Genomic DNA, 16524 nt, shown 5'->3' on the forward strand with positions numbered 1-16524 from the left:
GTGAAGCCCCCAGCACTGTGTTCGTACGCAGGAGGTCGGCTCCGTGTTCCTGCCCCTTTCCCTCTCCTCTGGGCTGGCGCAGTGCAGGTTTGCGGTCGAGACCCAGGAAACGGCGGCGAAATTGCTGGATATGCCAGCTCTCTGTCCCTGTCTGAGTCTGAAGCAGGGAGCCCCCGGGCTGGTAGCCCCAGAGCTAGGTACTCTCACTTCACTGTAAGGACACTGAAGCCCACAGAGGGCAGGCACTTGCCCAGGGTCCCACGGGCAGTCAGTTTTGGTGCTGGGCTAGGATGGTTTCCTCTCTCGGCATCCAGAGCAGTGTCTACAGACGCCCCTTTCTGTCTGCTTCCAAGCCTCTCTTCATTCGTGCCAATCTGAACTCATCTTTCAGTCTCTGCTTCTTTAGCAACCAGAGCCCGGGAACAGGTGACTGGCCCCAGCACCCCCAGGAGCAGAGGCAGCCCTGCTGGGGGGTGGGGTGTGGGCAGGGGCACGGCGGGGGCCGAGAATGCAGGCTGCTCTGGCCCGGGGGCCTGGGCCAGGCTGCCGACAGAGGAACCAGTGTGCCCAGACATTGGGGCTTTGTGAGCTAGGAGCTCTGTGTGGGGAAGGTTGTTTTTGTTGACCTGACATTGTTTCAGGTTGACTGAATGGCAGAGTTTTAGCATCCAGGGGCCGGCTCTTCGGTGCCATCCAGGGTCTTGGGGAAAGAGGGTGGCTAGGGAGCCCTCGTCCGGAGCAAGAAGGGGAGGGGGCTGCCTGGACCCTGTGTACACTGAGCAGGTCCCCGTGGGCAAGGCCATAGAGCAAGAGCAAGTTCTGAGCCACGAGAGAAGAGAGAAGGTGCCCATGCATCTTGGGGCCGGAGCAGAGGAATCTGGCCAGAGCGAGGGCGGACAGATGCAGGACAGGGGCATCCAGAAGCTGGGGCAGACCTGCCATGAGGCTGGGAGCTCGAGAAGCCAGCCATCCGACCTTGGTCCACGAAGGAAGACCCAGGAGATTCCTTGAGAGCCAGGAGGGCAGCAGGCGGCCCTGGGGGCTAGCTGGCTGGGGTGGGGTGGGCCAGACTCACAGCTGTCCAGATGTGTGTAAGAGATAACTCTGTTTACTGGGCACCCAGAAGGAGCCGGGAGGGGGGTGGGAAGGGGCTCCTGGGACCGTGGGGCGGGCAGATTAGGAGGCGGGGGCATGAGTCAGGGGTTTGGAAGCCAGGACCTGGTGCTGTTAGAGCAGGTGTGAGCTCGGCTGGTTGCAGAGAACACCGGTGGCTTCAGGAGTTCGCTGAGGGACCCCGAGGCTCGTGAGCAGGTAAGCAGGGCCGGGAGGGGCTGGGGGGTGGCCTGCGGCACCTGTCCCGAGGGCTTCTGCAGGTGCACAGCCTGAATCTGTGTCTAGGTGGGCACAGGCGCCCAACCTCCAAGGGAGGGGGGTGCGGGTGGGTGGGTTGAGAACGTAGGATGTGTGTTGTTACCCCTAAGGGCACAAGCCCATTGGCACCTACAGCCGGAGAGCACAGGGCTGCAGGTGTTAGGAAAAAGAGATTGGCACGTAGCAGCAGAGGCGTGTGGCTGGAGTGGGGGTGGGGGGCAAATCTGATCCCCCCAAGTGTGGGTCCTTGTCAGGCTCCTATCTACCAGTCCCACCGGTCTTACAGCCCAGCTCCCTCTTTCCTCCACGTGTGGGGACGTACAGGCCATCCGATCTCCCTCTTGCGAGGAAAGTTGGCCACTGACAGTGCTTCCCGTATGGGATGCTTGCAGGGGAGTCGACCAGGCAGACCCGGCACCGGGCCCATCCTAGAGAGTGTTTGGGGGGAAAGGAGGCGTCCCCCATCACCCAAGGATCTCAAAGCATTAGCCTAAAGGCTAATTCCATGGGAATTGAAGGAAAATCAGAGACATAGGTGAAGAAAGCAAGTCTGACCTTGATCCCCAGTCTCAGTGATAATGACGGCAAACTTTTACACTGAGCTCTTTGTGCGTCAGACGTTATTCTAAGTGCTTTACGTAGATCAACTTAACTCAGTGCTACAACAGGCTTATAAGGTAGGTGTCAATATCACCCCCACTTTACAGGCGAGGAAACCAAGGCACAGAGAGGTTGAGTCACTTGCCCGAGGTCACGCAGGCAGTGGCAGGGCTAGGATCTGAACCCAGGCAGTCTGACTGCGGGGTTCACGCTCTTAACCACTAGTGCTGAACAGCTTAGAGCTGTTTTCTCTTCTAGGAGGCAGCTCGGCATGATGGCTAGAGATGTGGCTGGAGTCAGCTGGGCCAGGGTTTAAACCCGCCTCTGATACCTACCTACCATAGGACCAAAACAAGTTAACCCTCCTGAACCTCAGCTTTCTCATCTGTAAAACGGGGTTAATGACATTACCCATTTCACAGAGTAGTTTGGGGACTGTAGGAGATAAGGCAGTACAGCTCTGTGCGGTGTGGGGGTGATTACACAAAGGCAGTGCTATGCTACCAGGGAGCCCTCCCCATCATCTGGTCAACCCCCCCCCCCCCGCCCCATCCCAGACCCCAGCCTCTGCCAGCTGTGCTCCACCTCCTGGGCTCCAGATGCCCTGCTCACCGTTATCTGGCCTTGCCCCGGCTGGTTGGACGGCCAGGTGTTTGGGGAGTTTCCAGACACAGGGCAGGGATCGGGTTCCACGCTCTTATCAGTGCGAGGCCGGCAGCTGCGGGGGGTGACTGGGCCTAGTGGGACCAGCAATCTGGGTCATGGGTGCACCCTGTAAGGCCCCAGATGCGTTCAAATCACCCCCGTTCGCCTCTCTTCTGTCTCACTGAGGTCTCAGAACCCTGGCCGGAAGGCCCTCTCCATTGTACAGATGGGATGACTGAGGCCTGGAGAGAGGCTGGGGGCTGCCCAAGGCTATTCGGCCAGTCAGTGGCAGACAGGCTGCTTCCTGTGGCTCTGCACGGCCCCTCGGACCAACCCACTTCTCAGAAATGGAGGCCACAGTCCCAGCCTCACAGGTGGGACTTTTAGCCCCTAAGGCTTAATACCCTTGGGACTGCTAGGGATCTGAGGCCCAGGCCGGGGCAAGGCCAGAGAAGGGAGGAAGGAAACAAAGATGGGAGAAGAGGAAAGAGGGGGACAGGAGAGGGAGAGAAAAAGCTGTGTGACAAGGGTCCTCAAGGGCCGTGCCCTAGGCTTCACTTCCCCAGCACCACCGCGAGGCAGGGACCCCTGCCTTTCTCAGTCTGGCGGGCCTCTGTCATGCCCTCTCCCTATCTCTTGGGACCCCAGCCCCACCCACTCCTCGGAAAGAAATTCTCTGTCCCATTCTCTCTGTGTACCCTCCCTGCCCTCTTCCCTCAGCCTTGTCTGGCGCGGTCCCACCTCTGCACTTTGGGCAGCCACTCCTCAGACCCGGACTGTCCTTCCCCACCTCTCAGCCCTTCAGGTCCTTCAGAGCTTCTCGGCCCAGCCCCAGGGTCCCCCTCCTTGGAGCCACCCCACCCCCAACCCCACCTGTAGGTCCTTCCTACCCTTCGTCCTGCCCTACGATCCTTGGCCCCCGACACGTTCTGCTCATCTCTTGTTTGTCTGGGGGACTCGTTATCTCCCGGCGCCCTCAGCCTGTCACGCGTTCCCCGTTTGCGGTCCCAGTCAGGGCCGGGAGCTTCTCGAGGGGAGGGACAGTTGTCTTGTTCATCTCAGCTCCGTGCGGGCACGGAGCGGGCATGTTTGTCGACCTGACCCGAACCGCCGTTGTCGCGACACCCAGGGCTTCAGTGCGTGAGGGGGAAAGGGAGCCCCTCCACGCCCAGTCCGGGGCCAACCTAGGGGACCTCTGTGCTCCCCTGGGGCTGGTCCTCACATTCCCGGAGTGACCATGCCTCCCTCTCTGCCAGAGCCGCAACCGAGCAAACGGAGGCGAGGGGCTCAGCCGTCTCTTGGCCGAGTCCCAGGCATCCTGACTCCCCAGTCCCAGAGGCACAAGCCTGCAGGGCGGAGCCACGCTTTACATTCATCCAAAACATATTTATTGGTGGCAACCATTCTTCTAGGAGTAGGGGATTAGTGGAGACTGAGTAGGGAGGGACTGAGACATAGATCTTGGCACTCGAGCGGCTTCCCTACTAGAGGCATCCTCAGATGATGTATACATAAATGAATCAAACAACCAGAAAACGACCGATCGGGTCAGTGAATGGCAGGGTGGTCAGGAAGGGAATCTGAAGAGCTGAGATGTGGGAAGGGATGAGGTGTGGGGGAGGGGCACCTGGGATGCGGGCAATTGCATGTGCAAAGGCCCTGGGGCAGGAAAGGGCTCCTGAGGCCAACGGGATAGGTGGGGAGCGAGTATGAGAGATGGAGTGGGGGAGAGAAACAGGGCCATGTCATTCAGCACCTGGGAGCCACTCCCAAGGACGCTACAGCCCCATGCCCAGCAGAAAGTAGCTGTTTCTGGCAGAAGAGGGTATGTTGTGAAGACTGTCAGGGGAGCTAAGCTCCTTGAAGAAGAAACAGGTCATGTCCCCGGAGTTGGCTAAGTCCTGAGGATGGACAGGAAAAGAAGCCAGGTGAGGACTGGTGGCCGGAGGAAGGAGTTGAACCTGAAGGCCCTCCACCCTCTCAAACGCCCTTTGATCAATGTCAGCCGAGCTTCCTCTACCTGCCCCATCTCTCCTGGCCCCCGTGCACCCGCCCTCAACCTACAAATCTAGCTCCTTCCTCCAGGCCCCTCCGACACTTCTTCCCCTGAGCCCACTGTCTCCCAACACATGGGATCCCCCTCCACTCAAATGTAGCCTCCTCTGGGGGCGGGGGATCAGAAGACTCCGGGATGCCCTGTGTCTCACTCAGCTTGTGCTGCCCACTGCAGGGACCAGCAGTGTGGGTTATGTTGGGAGCGCGGATCACCGCAGACAAATAGGAAATCTGGACAGCACCATGGGGGACCGGCTGGTGAGTCTTTCGTGGTAACTGCGGGGCTCCTATCTCGGGGCTCTGGGAACCCCACCCTGGACCCCTGCCTTCGTGGTGGCTGGAGAAGCCCTTCACAGCCCAGCCCTGATGGCCACTTCCCACAGGATGACTATGAAGAGGAGCTGGAGATCACTCTAGAACAGGAGGACTATGAAGACCCAGACGTCCCCGTGTTTCAGGTGGAGGAGCCAGTGGGTGAGCCCCGTCTCTCTTTGTCTTGTTGGGATGAGGTGCTGAGCCCCCGACAGAGACGGATGGGCAACATGCCTTCTCTCTTCTCCACTACCTCCCCAGCCCCAGGGCCAGTTTCCCCACAATCCTGGCTGATTGAAGGATAAACAGAGTTTTGTTTGAAATGATCACAGGGGGTGACTGCGGGGGCCGGGTGGGGCGGGGGCCGGGCAGAACCAGTCACCCATGGCCAGGCCTTTCCATTTGGGACAGGGCAGCCAAGCCTGTCTGGGACAAGGGCAGGAGCCCACAGGCCACCTGTGCCCATCCAAGGCTGACTTCTTGGCCAGGCACCGGGTCTGTCCTGAGAGCATCGTTCTGTTTGGGGGTCTAGAGGTCCTGAGAAATGGGGGGCTGTGGGGACCCTCCCAGGGCAGAGAGACATCAGGAAACCTTCCTGGCCCTGCCAAGGTCTCGGTTGGGGAGTCCCAGGTGGGGACCTGTTTACCGTCAACAGGACTTAAGTGCTGGCAATTGGTATGGAAGATAAGAGGCCCCTCTGAGAAATGTGGGCTGGGAGAGGGGTGGGGGGTGGGGGCTATATAAGGTAGAGCCCACCCTGGCTCCCAGTGCTCCACCTGGAGACGGTGAGGAGTTTTGGGGCGGGTGGGATTGCTGAGGCTGGAGGGAAGAAGGTAGGGAATCTGGTTCCAGAAGGTGATGGGAGAGGAGGGCGATCCTAGGAGAATCCTGAGATTTGCTGCTCAGGACCCTGTACCTCGGAGGTGACCCTCTCTGTCACCGCTGAAGATGAGTCTCAAGGGTCGTCCACCATGCTTGGACGGGGCATGACAGAGCCAGGCCGGGCCAAGAACGGACACACGGGGGGGGGGGGGGGCCACAGCCCATGGAGCAGCAGGGGTGGGGTGGGTGGGGTGCGGGCACCCCGGTCCTGCCCAGCGGCAAAGGGAGGGAGCCTTGCTGCGCTGAGGCTCACGGGGGGGGGGGGGTGCAGGATGACCCCGAGGGGGGCATTATCTGGGGGCAACCCTAACTGGCCTCCGGGTTTGCAGCTCACGAAGAAGCCGAGCCGACAGCCACAGATTACCACATCACATCGTACCCAGAGACCCACGAGGTGAGGACCCCTGGGCTCCCCCAATTCTCTTTTCTGTGTTGCCCGTGGGACCTGCCCTTCTAGGGGAGGGAGGTGAAGAAGGACAGACACAGCTTTAGCATCGGCGAACCCCACCAACAGGTAGAGAAGGAGCGGGCACCCCCGGAAATAGGCAGAATGGGAGAGCACACCCCTCGCTGATGGGGTGCCCGGGGCCTTCTTCCACTGAGCAGGGAGAGCCCTGGGCAGAGATAAAGTAACTTCTGGGGACCTGCCCTCCCAGACCCTCTGGCCAGGCTGTCATGTGCTCCCTGGGGAAGCACAGAATTACATACGTGCCCCCTCTGCCCAGGCCCGCCAGGCCCCGCACTTCCCTGCTGGGCATCAGACTGTCTAGCTGCTTGGGAAGCTGGGTCTGCCCTCAGCGAGGCTCCAGGGAGTGGTCCTCTGGCCCCAAGGACAGGGAAGGGCATGCCGAGCCCGCTCAACAGTCTCGAAGGCAGGAGATCCACCCGATGACCCCGAAGTCCTCCTTTCTCCCTTTCCTCCCAGGTGTCCTCTCTAGCACCCCTTTTGGTCCGGAGGTTCTCCAAATGCCTCTGAGATGGGGTGAGGAGGCCGGTCAGGGAGTCGGGGAATAGAGCCAAGGGTGTGGGCTGTACCCTTCCCCACACTTGCTGCCTCGCCCGACACGCCCAGGCTGCTGCTCTTGCCGGTCCCCCTCCTGAGCTCGGGGTCTGCCCCGAGTGCCTCCCAGGACCCCGGGCCTCCCTCAGACATCCCTCAGAGCCTGCTGAGTGTCCCCCATGTCCCGGGCTGACAGTCTTCTCCCCAGGGCGCTGCTCCGGGCCCCGGAGACGAACTCAGTCCTGTGGGGCTGCAGGTCTACGTGGAGTTGCACGAGCTGGTGATGGATGGGAAGAACCAAGAGCTGCGGTGGGTGGAGGTCGCGCACTGGATGCGGCTGGAGGAGAACCTGGGGGAAGACGGGACCTGGGGCTGCCCGCACCTGTCCTACCTCACCTTCTGGAGCCTCCTGGAGCTGCGGAAAGCCTTTGCCAAGGGTGAGCCCCGCCGGGCGCCTCTGCGACCCTGCACCTACGGCTCGGTGGAGGGGAGGAGGGCCAACGTCCGGCCGCCCGGCTCACCCCGCCACCCCTTGCAGGTGCTGTCCTCCTGGACCTGCCAGAGACTTCCCTGGCGGGGGTGGCCAACCAGCTGCTGGACAGGTTTATCTACGAGGATCTGATCCGGCCTGACGACCGAGAGACACTGCTCCGGACCCTGCTGCTCCAGCACAGGTGCCCCTGTCTGCCAGGACCTGGGCTCCACAGCCAAAAGGCCCACCTCCCCAGCCCGCCTGCCCCGAGCTCTCCCTAGAGGCCCGGGTGGCCCCTCCCCCACCAGGCCAGGCCCCACTTTTCTCCACAATGGCTCCTGCCTCGGACACCTCTTGGAGGGTGACCGTGTCTCCACGCTCAGATCTGGGGGGCTACTGGTCCTCAGGAGCCGAGGCTCTCAAGGCCCTTCCCTCCTGGCCCCACCTCGTCCTTCCAGACGGAGGCCACCCGCTGGCATCCACCCCGTCCTTCCACAGGAGGCCAACTGTCCTCCTGCCCCGGGGTTTCTCTAGTCTGGTCACTGGGGAGCCCTGCTTGATCCCTCCCACCACGGGTCTCCACGCTATTAACAGCCCGGCCCGAACAGCTCTCTCAGTTCGCGTCCCCTGTGTTTCCTGCAGCCATGCCAGAGACCTGGAGGACTTGGGGGGTATGAAGCCCACAGTTGTGACGAGTTCTGGGAACCCCTCAGAGCCTCTGCTTTCCCAGCAGCAGCCCTCGTTAGAGACGAAGCTCTTCTGCAAGAAGGTGAGGCTGTACCGGGGGTGAGGGGAGCGCCGGAGAGCTCCCAACCTGAACATGCAGAGACATGGGACGGTGGTTAGGGAAGGAGGGGGCTGGATGCTCAGAGTGGCCAGAGGCGTCCCCTCACCACCCTCCTTCCAACAGGGAGAGAAAGACATAGAAGAACACTCAGCATCTGGAATTCTGGAAAAGATACCCCCAGATTCGGAGGCCACCCTGGTGCTAGTGGGTAAGGAGCTGGTGCCCCCTTTCCCTCCGCACCCCCTGCTTCTGCCTCCCGGCCCGGCCCAGCCTTCCTCTCCCTGAGCCCGGCCCCAGCAGTGCCCCCTCAGCCTGGCCTGGCCACCCCACCCCCCACCCCGTCACCCCTTCCCCTCGCAGGCCGAGCGCAGTTCCTGGCGCGCCCCGTGCTGGGCTTCGTGCGGCTGAAGGAGGCCTCCTCGCTGGAGGAGGCCCCGTTGCTGGAGGAGGCCGTGCGGCTCCAAGTGCCCGTGCGCTTCCTCTTCGTGCTGCTGGGACCTGAGGCCCCCCACATCGACTACACCCAGCTGGGGCGGGCTGCTGCCACCCTCATGTCCGAGAAGGTGAGGAGGGGCTGGCGAGGGCCGGGGGAGCCTGAGGCGGGGCGGCCGCTGACGTCACTCACTGGACCGGCCTGGGCCACTTTAGTTCTGCTGGTCTGGCGCATGCGGTCTAACCCAGCTGCTTCCACCCTGTGTGGCCAGGGACAGGTAGTCCAGGGCTCCTGTGCTCTGGCCCAGCCCTGCCTGATCTGGCCTGGTCTGGTGTGGCCACTCTGACCCGGTTCCAGCGGGTTAGGTCTGGCCTGGTCTGGCCCAGCCTCCTTTCTCTTTTCCCCACTTGAGGCCCTGTCTGCCTCCCCAAAACCCTTTTGTGGTGGGCATAAAGGTGAGGGGGGCAGCAGGAAAAGCAGTTCCTAGCACGAAGGAGCTGGGGGAGAGGGTTCTGGTTCCTGGAGGCCCTGAATGTGGCCTCTTGGGTCCTTTCGTCTAGCAGGTGCAGGCAGCCCTGACCCTCTCTCCGGCCCCCAGGTGTTCCGCATTGAGGCCTACCTGGCCCAGAGCCGGGACGAGCTGGTGGATAACCTGGAGGAGTTTCTGGACTGCAGCCTGGTGCTGCCTCCCTCCGAAGCCCCCTCTGAGAAGGCCCTGCTCGGTCTGGTGCCCGTGCAGAGGGAGCTGCTGCAGAGACGAGTAGGCGCTGTCAGGCAGGAGCCCAGACTCTACAAGGGCCTAGGTACCTCCCCTGCGGCCCCCACAGACCCTCAGCTCCCCCGGCGCAGCCCTGCGGGACCCTGCCTCCCCTCCTCTCTCTGTCTTCATGTCTCCCAGCCTCCTTGGCCACTCCCTTCCCATCAGAAGATTCTCCCCTCGGGGCTCCTGGGTCGCTCAGCTCAGTCGGTTGGGCGTCCGGCTCTTGATTTCAGCTCAGGTCATGATCTCACAGTTTGCGAGTTTGAGCCCCTTGTTGGGCTCTGCGCTCACAGCTCGGAGCCTGCTTGGGATTCTCTCTCTCTCTCTCTCTCTCTCTCTCTCTCTGTCTCTCAAAAAATAGATAAATGAGCATAAAAAATAAAGATTCTCCCCTCGATTCCTCTCTCCCCACACCTCCTGCTGTTACCCCCTGTGACCACGGTCCTGTCCTTGACTGCAGATTTGAATGGGGGTCCAGAGGCCCCTGGTGGCCCGGAAGACCCTCTACGGCGGACAGGCCGGTTCTTTGGCGGCCTGGTACGCGACGTCAAGCGCCGCTACTCCCACTACCCGAGTGACATCACAGACGCGTTCAGCCCCCAGGTCCTGGCTACCGTTATCTTCATCTACTTTGCTGCCCTGTCACCGGCCATCACCTTCGGCGGCCTCCTGGGTCAGTGCCTCCACATGGCCCCCCTCACCCTCACCTCTGACCCTTTGGCCTCCGTGTCGGCCCTGTCTTCCGTCCCGATCTGACGGTCGGGGCCCCTGCACCAGCCTGCCCGTGAAACGCTCTATTGGCCCTTGGGAATGACCTCTTGACCTTGACCACACTGTAACTTCCACCCACAGGAGAAAAGACCTTTAACCACATGGGGGTGTCGGAGCTGCTCATCTCCACTGCAGCCCAGGGCATCATCTTCTCCCTGCTCGGGGCTCAGCCGCTGCTGGTGGTTGGCTTTTCAGGACCCCTGCTCGTGTTCGAGGAAGCCTTTTTCTCGGTAGCCCTGTTCTGGCCCTGACCCCACCTGCCTGACGCACGGTGCCTGGGCCCGTCCGCTGACCCAGCCGCCTCTCCCGCCCTTGCAGTTCTGCAGCAGTAACAACCTGGAGTACATCGTGGGCCGCGTGTGGATCGGCTTCTGGCTCGTCCTGCTAGTGGTGCTCATTGTGGCCTTCGAGGGCAGCTTCCTGGTCCAGTTTATCTCCCGCTACACCCAAGAGATCTTCTCCATCCTCATTTCTCTCATCTTTATCTCTGAGACCTTCTTCAAGCTGATCAAGGTAGGGGCCACGGGAGTGTCGACAAGCACGTGTGACCCTGTGCACGCGCCATGTGACCGTGTGTGTCGCTGCGCACGTGTCCATATGGCACTCGTGCGGCTGTACCTTCACGGTGTGTGGCCGTGACCGCATTCCTGTTGACTCCGGCTGCCTGTGGGCCGGTGCTCTCTTTTTTTGAGAGGGAGGGAGAGAGGGAGTGTGAGCAGGGGAGGGGCAGAGGGAGAGAGAGAATCCCAAGCAGACTCCACACCCAGCACGGAACCCAACGTGGGGCTCAATCTCACGACCCTGGGATCATGACCTGAGCCGAAATCAAGACTTGGATGCTTAACACATTGAGCCCCCCAGGACCCCTGTGGGCTGGTACTCTTGCTGTGACTGCATAGTGCCTGTGCCTCTGTGCGCCCATGTCCAGTCCTGTATGCCGTCTCTACACTCACCCCCAAGAACCACAGGGCCTGTGGTTGGAGCACCCTGCCTCCTCACCTCAGTCACCTTAAACTATGCCCACCTCTGCATCTGCATTTTATATGGAGGAAGGGTGACGATGCGTGTCTGCCCCTGATTCTGCTCGTTGGTGGGGCTTTCTGTTTCCAAGTCTTTGAGGCCCTTTTTAGGAACCTCCTTGGCATTTGTTTCCTGCCCACCAGCCTTCTCAGGTCTCCCAGTCCCTGAGTGCTCACGTGCACACACACATGTACTCATTGCCACCATGGCTTAACCCCACCCAAGCTGAGCCTGCTCTCTACTCCTGAAAACTAAGCTATAGAATCCCATTGTCCCTCTGTTACCCTGTCAGTTGAGGAAGAAGATAAGTGGATGGATGGATGGATGGGTGGATGGATAGATGATGGACAGATTGACGGGTGGATGGATGGATAGATAGATGATGGACAGATTGATGGGTGGATGGATGGATAGATAGATGATGGACAGATTGATGGGTGGATGGATAGATAAATAGATAGATGATGGACAGATTGATGGGTGGATGGATGGATAGATAGATGATGGACAGATTGATGGGTGGATGGATGAATGATGGACAGATTGATGAATGGATGATGGACAGATGGATGAAAGGGAATAGGATGCCTTGGTTTTCTGCTGCAGATCTTCCGGGACCATCCACTGCAGAAGGATTATGACTACAATGTGACAACAGTGCCCAAACCTCAGGCTCCCCTGCCCAACACAGCCCTCCTCTCCCTTGTGCTCATGGCTGGCACCTTCTTCTTAGCCATGATACTGCGCAAGTTCAAGAACAGCTCCTACTTCCCCGGCTGGGTGAGCACACCCTCCCTTCACCCTGCCCTTGCCTACACTGCCCTATCTCAGTCCAAAGCATGCCTCTAGGTTCCTCAGTGTCCTTAGCTCTCCTTCTTACCCTAGATTCCCATCCCCCATTCCAAGCCTCCCTGGTCTCCTCCTCATCTAGGCTGCCACTCTTCAGGCAAGCCCATCTCCCTTTCTTAGCATGCCCAGGCTGAGAACCTAGTGGGGAGCCAAGGACAGCTCTTAGAAAAGGGGTGGAGAAGCTGTGGGGCCAGAGGTGGGGCTGGGCCAAGGGAAGAAGAAAGGAAGCAGGTACACTGAGGTGCAGGACAGGGCATTAGATGTTGATGGACTCCCTGGGAAAAGCAAGGCGCCCTGGGTGAAGAAGGGGCAGGAGTGGGAGGCAGGAGGTATGGAAACAACCGGGTACTGACCACTGATTTCTGCCCTCAGCTGCGACGGGTCATCGGAGACTTTGGGGTTCCCATCTCCATTCTGATCATGGTCCTGGTGGATTTCTCAGTCAAGGACACCTATACCCAGGTGATCCTCTCTCCCCACTGTTATTTCATTCTCCCAGTGTCCCCCTCCCAAGAATAGCTCTCCCAAACCCAAAGCCGGCTAGAACTACCCCTACCCATCCCTGCCTCCCCTGAGAGCCCCAAGTCCTTCCCACAGCCCTACAGGAGCCCTCTGACTGAAGCGAGGGTCTGGGGCAGATTCCCTCTTTACTCCAAAGAATCTGCTTTAGCCAGGCAGATCTGAGTATGAATCTCACTTCTGCCACCAAATAGCTGTGTGATGCAAGGCAAACCACATAACCTCTCTGATCCTGTTTCCTCATCTATAAAGCTGGGAATGAGAAGATGTATGTAAAGGGCTTAGTGCAGTGACTGGGTACAAACCATAAGTAAGTTCCCAAGTGCCCAGGACCCTGGCTGGCCCTGCCTCCCTGCCCCCAGCCCCCTGCCTCCGGTGTTCTCACCAGCATCCCCCTCCCACAGAAACTCAGTGTGCCTAAAGGCCTCTCGGTGTCCAACTCCTCGGTCCGGGGCTGGATCATCCACCCGCTGGGCTTGTATTCGCCTTTCCCCATCTGGATGATGTTTGCCTCCGTCCTGCCTGCCTTCCTGGTTTTCATCCTCATCTTCCTTGAGTCCCAGATCACCACGTGAGAGCCAGGGTGGGGCCGAGCCTGGGAGGGTCCAAGGCGGGGAAAGCGACAGGCTCCGGGCAGGCATGACACCAAGGACTGAGCGCGAGTCTCAGTCAAACCTGTGGCCCTCCTGACAAGCAGGAGTGATGGACGGGCGGGGGAAGGTCCAGGTTTTGCGGGACGTGACACTGTATAATTTGGGGAAGAAGGAGACAAAACGAGGTGCCAGAACTCAGAAGGCACCTGTACCAGCGAGGCTCCCTGAAGTTCAGCTGCATCAGCTGCTTGTGGACGTTCTAGATGATATCTAAAGATACTTCTACTCTTAGAGTCTGGATTCTCAAGAGGGGGTGGGAGGGAGGGGAGCAAGGAACTCTAAGGGAGATGAGCACAACAGGATAAATAGGATACAGAGGGACACAAGTATGGAGAAGGAAGGAGGGGCAAAGAGGGTGGGGGTAAGCGAGAGCACTGCTCACCCCTGACCTCACCCCCACCCCCCGCCAGGCTGCTCATCAGCAAACCAGAGCGCAAGATGGTCAAAGGCTCTGGATTCCACCTGGACCTGCTGCTAATTATCGGCATGGGCGGTGTGGGTGCCCTCTTTGGGTTGCCCTGGCTCAGTGCCACAACCGTGCGATCCATCACCCATGCCAACGCGCTCACCGTCATGGTCAAGGACAGCACCCCGGGGGCTGCACCCCAGATTCAATCGGTCAGGGAGCAGCGGATCAGCGGGCTCCTGGTCGCTGTGCTCGTGGGTGAGTAAGGGCTGGCCACACTCTCTACCACCCTCTGGCCTTGCTCCGGGCCCCCAGCCCCTGCCCGTTAGGATCCAGTGCCTTCTCCAGCCCTGCCCGCACTGTAGCCAGATCTCCCCGACGTACCCCCTGCTCGTGTCTCCCAGTGTCAGTTGTCCACATGAGGGAATTCTGGAGGAGATGCCCAAGGCACTGAGATGGACATCTGAGTCGAGGAAGGAGCAGGGGACTTCTCTAGATAGGACCCAGCATTCAGAGTTTTATCCAACAGAAGTTCAGTCAGTGAACGGTGGGTTCCAGCCCTGCCCTGCTGCTAACTTAGTAACCCTCCTCATCTCTGGGCCTCGGTTTCTCGGTCTGTTCCATGAGAGGGTTCATTAGATGCCCCTGAAGTCTCTCTCGCTGGGCTGTTCTATGACTGATCCCAAGGGCAGTGCCCCAGGCATAATCTGGGGTGGGAGAGAAGACAGAGGGTCACTGGGGTTTGATCCAAGTTCTGGAGCAGCTGAGAGTCCGGCTGAGCTCAGTGTGGGCAGCGCCGCGGTCACGGATGGAGGAACCAGGGAAGTTTCTTAAAGGAGGCAAAGTTGGTGTTAGCTGGAGGAGGGTCAGGGTTTGGATAGGTGGAGGGGGTTGGAGGCATTCTGGGCTGGAGCGATGGAAAAGTTGGGCTTCTCTGACCTCTGTGATTCCCCTGAGGCTAAAAGAAAAGGCTTTGAAATCGGGCTGGCAGGAGTTTGACTCCCTGACCCGCCACTCAGTAGCTGCGTGGTTGCAGACAAGTTGCTTCCCCTCTCTGGGTCTGTTTCCCCATCTGTAAAATGGGGGTAATACCTATTAAGAGGGCTTCATACGGTACCTATGGTTTCATTCCCCAGCCCCTGATGCTTCTGGCCCACTGGGGCCCCTGGGGGCTAAGAGCGTGTGCTTCTCCCCGCAGGCGTGTCTATCCTCATGGGGCCCATCCTGTCCCTCATCCCCCTGGCTGTGCTGTTTGGCATCTTCCTCTACATGGGGGTCACATCCCTCAGCGGCATCCAGCTCTTTGACCGCTTATTGCTTCTGTTCAAGCCGCCCAAGTACCACCCGGTCGTGCCCTACGTCAAGCGGGTACAGAGCCCTCCTGGCGGCCCGGCCCAGAGTGGGGTGGGGGGTTGCGGGGTGCCAGGGCAGGGCGGGCAGTAACCCCAGCCTCTGCCCGCAGGTGAAGACCTGGCGCATGCACTTGTTCACGAGCATCCAGATCATCTGCCTGGTGGTGCTGTGGGTCGTGAAGTCCTTCCAGGCCATCTCGCTGATCCTGCCTTTCATCCTCATTCTCACGGTGCCTCTGCGCCGCCTCCTGCTGCCGCTTATCTTCAGGGAGCTGGAGCTCAAGTGTGTAAGTGTCTGCTCCCCTCCCCTCCCCTGCGCCCCCCACCCCCCGCAGAGCTGCAGGGGGCAGGGAGGGGTCATCCCCGGGGCTGGCAGAATAGGAGGGGTGGGTCTGGAAACAAAGGAAGGCAGAAGGGCGCAGAGGTTAAGGTCTGGGTCTGCGGCTTGCGTCCAGATCCAACACTGCCTCGTCCTAGTTTCTGACCCGGAACAAGTGGCTTCCTTTCTCTAAGCCTTGGGTTTACTCACCTGTAACAGAAGTAATGGCAGGGTTGGAGAGAGTTAGGAAGCACTCGGGCTGTGTTCCACACGAGCTGTCCTCACCGCTGGGGGACTGGTCCTGTGGTCTTGTAAGTCATTTTGGACAGTCTCTCCTCCAGTAGAATGCTTCCACGATGTGACAGTCGCTGTGGGGCTGCCCTGGCGAAGGGGTGCCCTGCCCACCCTCTGTAGGCCTTCTCCTGCCGGGGCACCGGATCCCCGGGGGCTCCTCGCCCATTGGACACCGCTCATCTGGACCAAACCTGGGGGCCGAGGGGGCAGGACATGACTCGTCCAAGGTTCAGAGAGAGCCAGACCCTCTCCCTCCAGAGGCGCTCTCAGCACTGGGGGGGAGGGCTCATCTGCCCCGCCTCTCCCCGGAAGCTTACCCTCTCTCCTGCTACTCTACCCTCCAGCTGGATGCCGACGATGCCAAGCCGAACTTTGATGAGGAGGAAGGTCAGGATGAATACAACGAGGCGCCCATGCCCGTGTGAGGGGAAGGCCCAGGCCTCAGAGCCCCCTCCACCTTCCCGCCTCCCCTCCCTCCCAGGAAAAGCAGAAGTTCATGGGTATCTCATAGACTCTCATGTCCCTCCTGGGGTAGCAACTGGAGCCCTGGGGCTGTGGGTGGGGATGGAAGGAGTGACTAGTAAACCAGCGTTTATGGCTGGAGATGGCCAGTAGGGCCCACATTAGGAAATTCGCTGTGTAGTGCTCTCCCGCTGCCACACTGCCACGTGGGGTTCCCAAGCTGGAAGGCTCTGATCCGAACCAACGTCTTCACAGCCAGCACAGACAGGGGCAGTGGCAGGGGAGGTGGAGGGGGTGAGGTTCAAATCCCTGCATGCTGTGTGACCTTGGGCAAGTCCTCCAGCCTCTGCTTCCTCTTCTGTAAAATGGGTATAATTATAATAATACCCACGCTACAGGATGGCTACTGAGGACCAAAGATAAATGTGAAAAAGGCGCCTTGGCAACTTTGAAAGGACTGTCAGACGGTACCTTCAGGCTGGCCCAAGGTCACACAGCTCCTGAGCTGTACAGCTGGGGTTTGAACCAGGTCTCCTGACTCTGAGGCCAGAGCCCTAGGCTC

The 16524-nt window shown here is 59.9% G+C and overlaps 1 protein-coding gene across 5 annotated transcripts; it reads left to right on the top strand.

Annotated features, from left to right (window-relative positions):
- Nucleotides 1-1184: 1184 nt before the first annotated feature.
- Nucleotides 1185-16131, top strand: SLC4A1 (solute carrier family 4 member 1 (Diego blood group)). 5 transcript variants are annotated; one of them, XM_047845993.1, is made up of 21 exons: nucleotides 1260-1311; nucleotides 2803-2990; nucleotides 4847-4929; nucleotides 5055-5145; nucleotides 6195-6259; nucleotides 7062-7302; nucleotides 7404-7539; nucleotides 7980-8106; nucleotides 8248-8332; nucleotides 8485-8687; nucleotides 9156-9360; nucleotides 9778-9990; nucleotides 10170-10318; nucleotides 10407-10601; nucleotides 11715-11888; nucleotides 12330-12419; nucleotides 12881-13047; nucleotides 13540-13793; nucleotides 14734-14903; nucleotides 14998-15174; nucleotides 15845-16131. In XM_047845993.1, the coding sequence occupies exons 3-21, from the start codon at nucleotides 4915-4917 to the stop codon at nucleotides 15923-15925; spliced, it is 2838 nt and encodes a 945-aa protein (XP_047701949.1). In that variant the 5' UTR covers nucleotides 1260-1311; nucleotides 2803-2990; nucleotides 4847-4914; the 3' UTR covers nucleotides 15926-16131. The 5 variants fall into 5 exon arrangements, with proteins under 5 accessions (XP_047701948.1, XP_047701951.1, XP_047701952.1 ...); XM_047845992.1 differs by lacking the exon at nucleotides 2803-2990 and having other exon boundaries at nucleotides 1185-1311; XM_047845995.1 differs by lacking the exon at nucleotides 2803-2990 and having other exon boundaries at nucleotides 1185-1311; nucleotides 7074-7302.
- Nucleotides 16132-16524: the final 393 nt, after the last annotated feature.

Source organism: Prionailurus viverrinus, unplaced genomic scaffold (genome assembly GCF_022837055.1).
Source record: "Prionailurus viverrinus isolate Anna unplaced genomic scaffold, UM_Priviv_1.0 scaffold_35, whole genome shotgun sequence".
Lineage (NCBI taxonomy): Eukaryota > Metazoa > Chordata > Mammalia > Carnivora > Felidae > Prionailurus > Prionailurus viverrinus.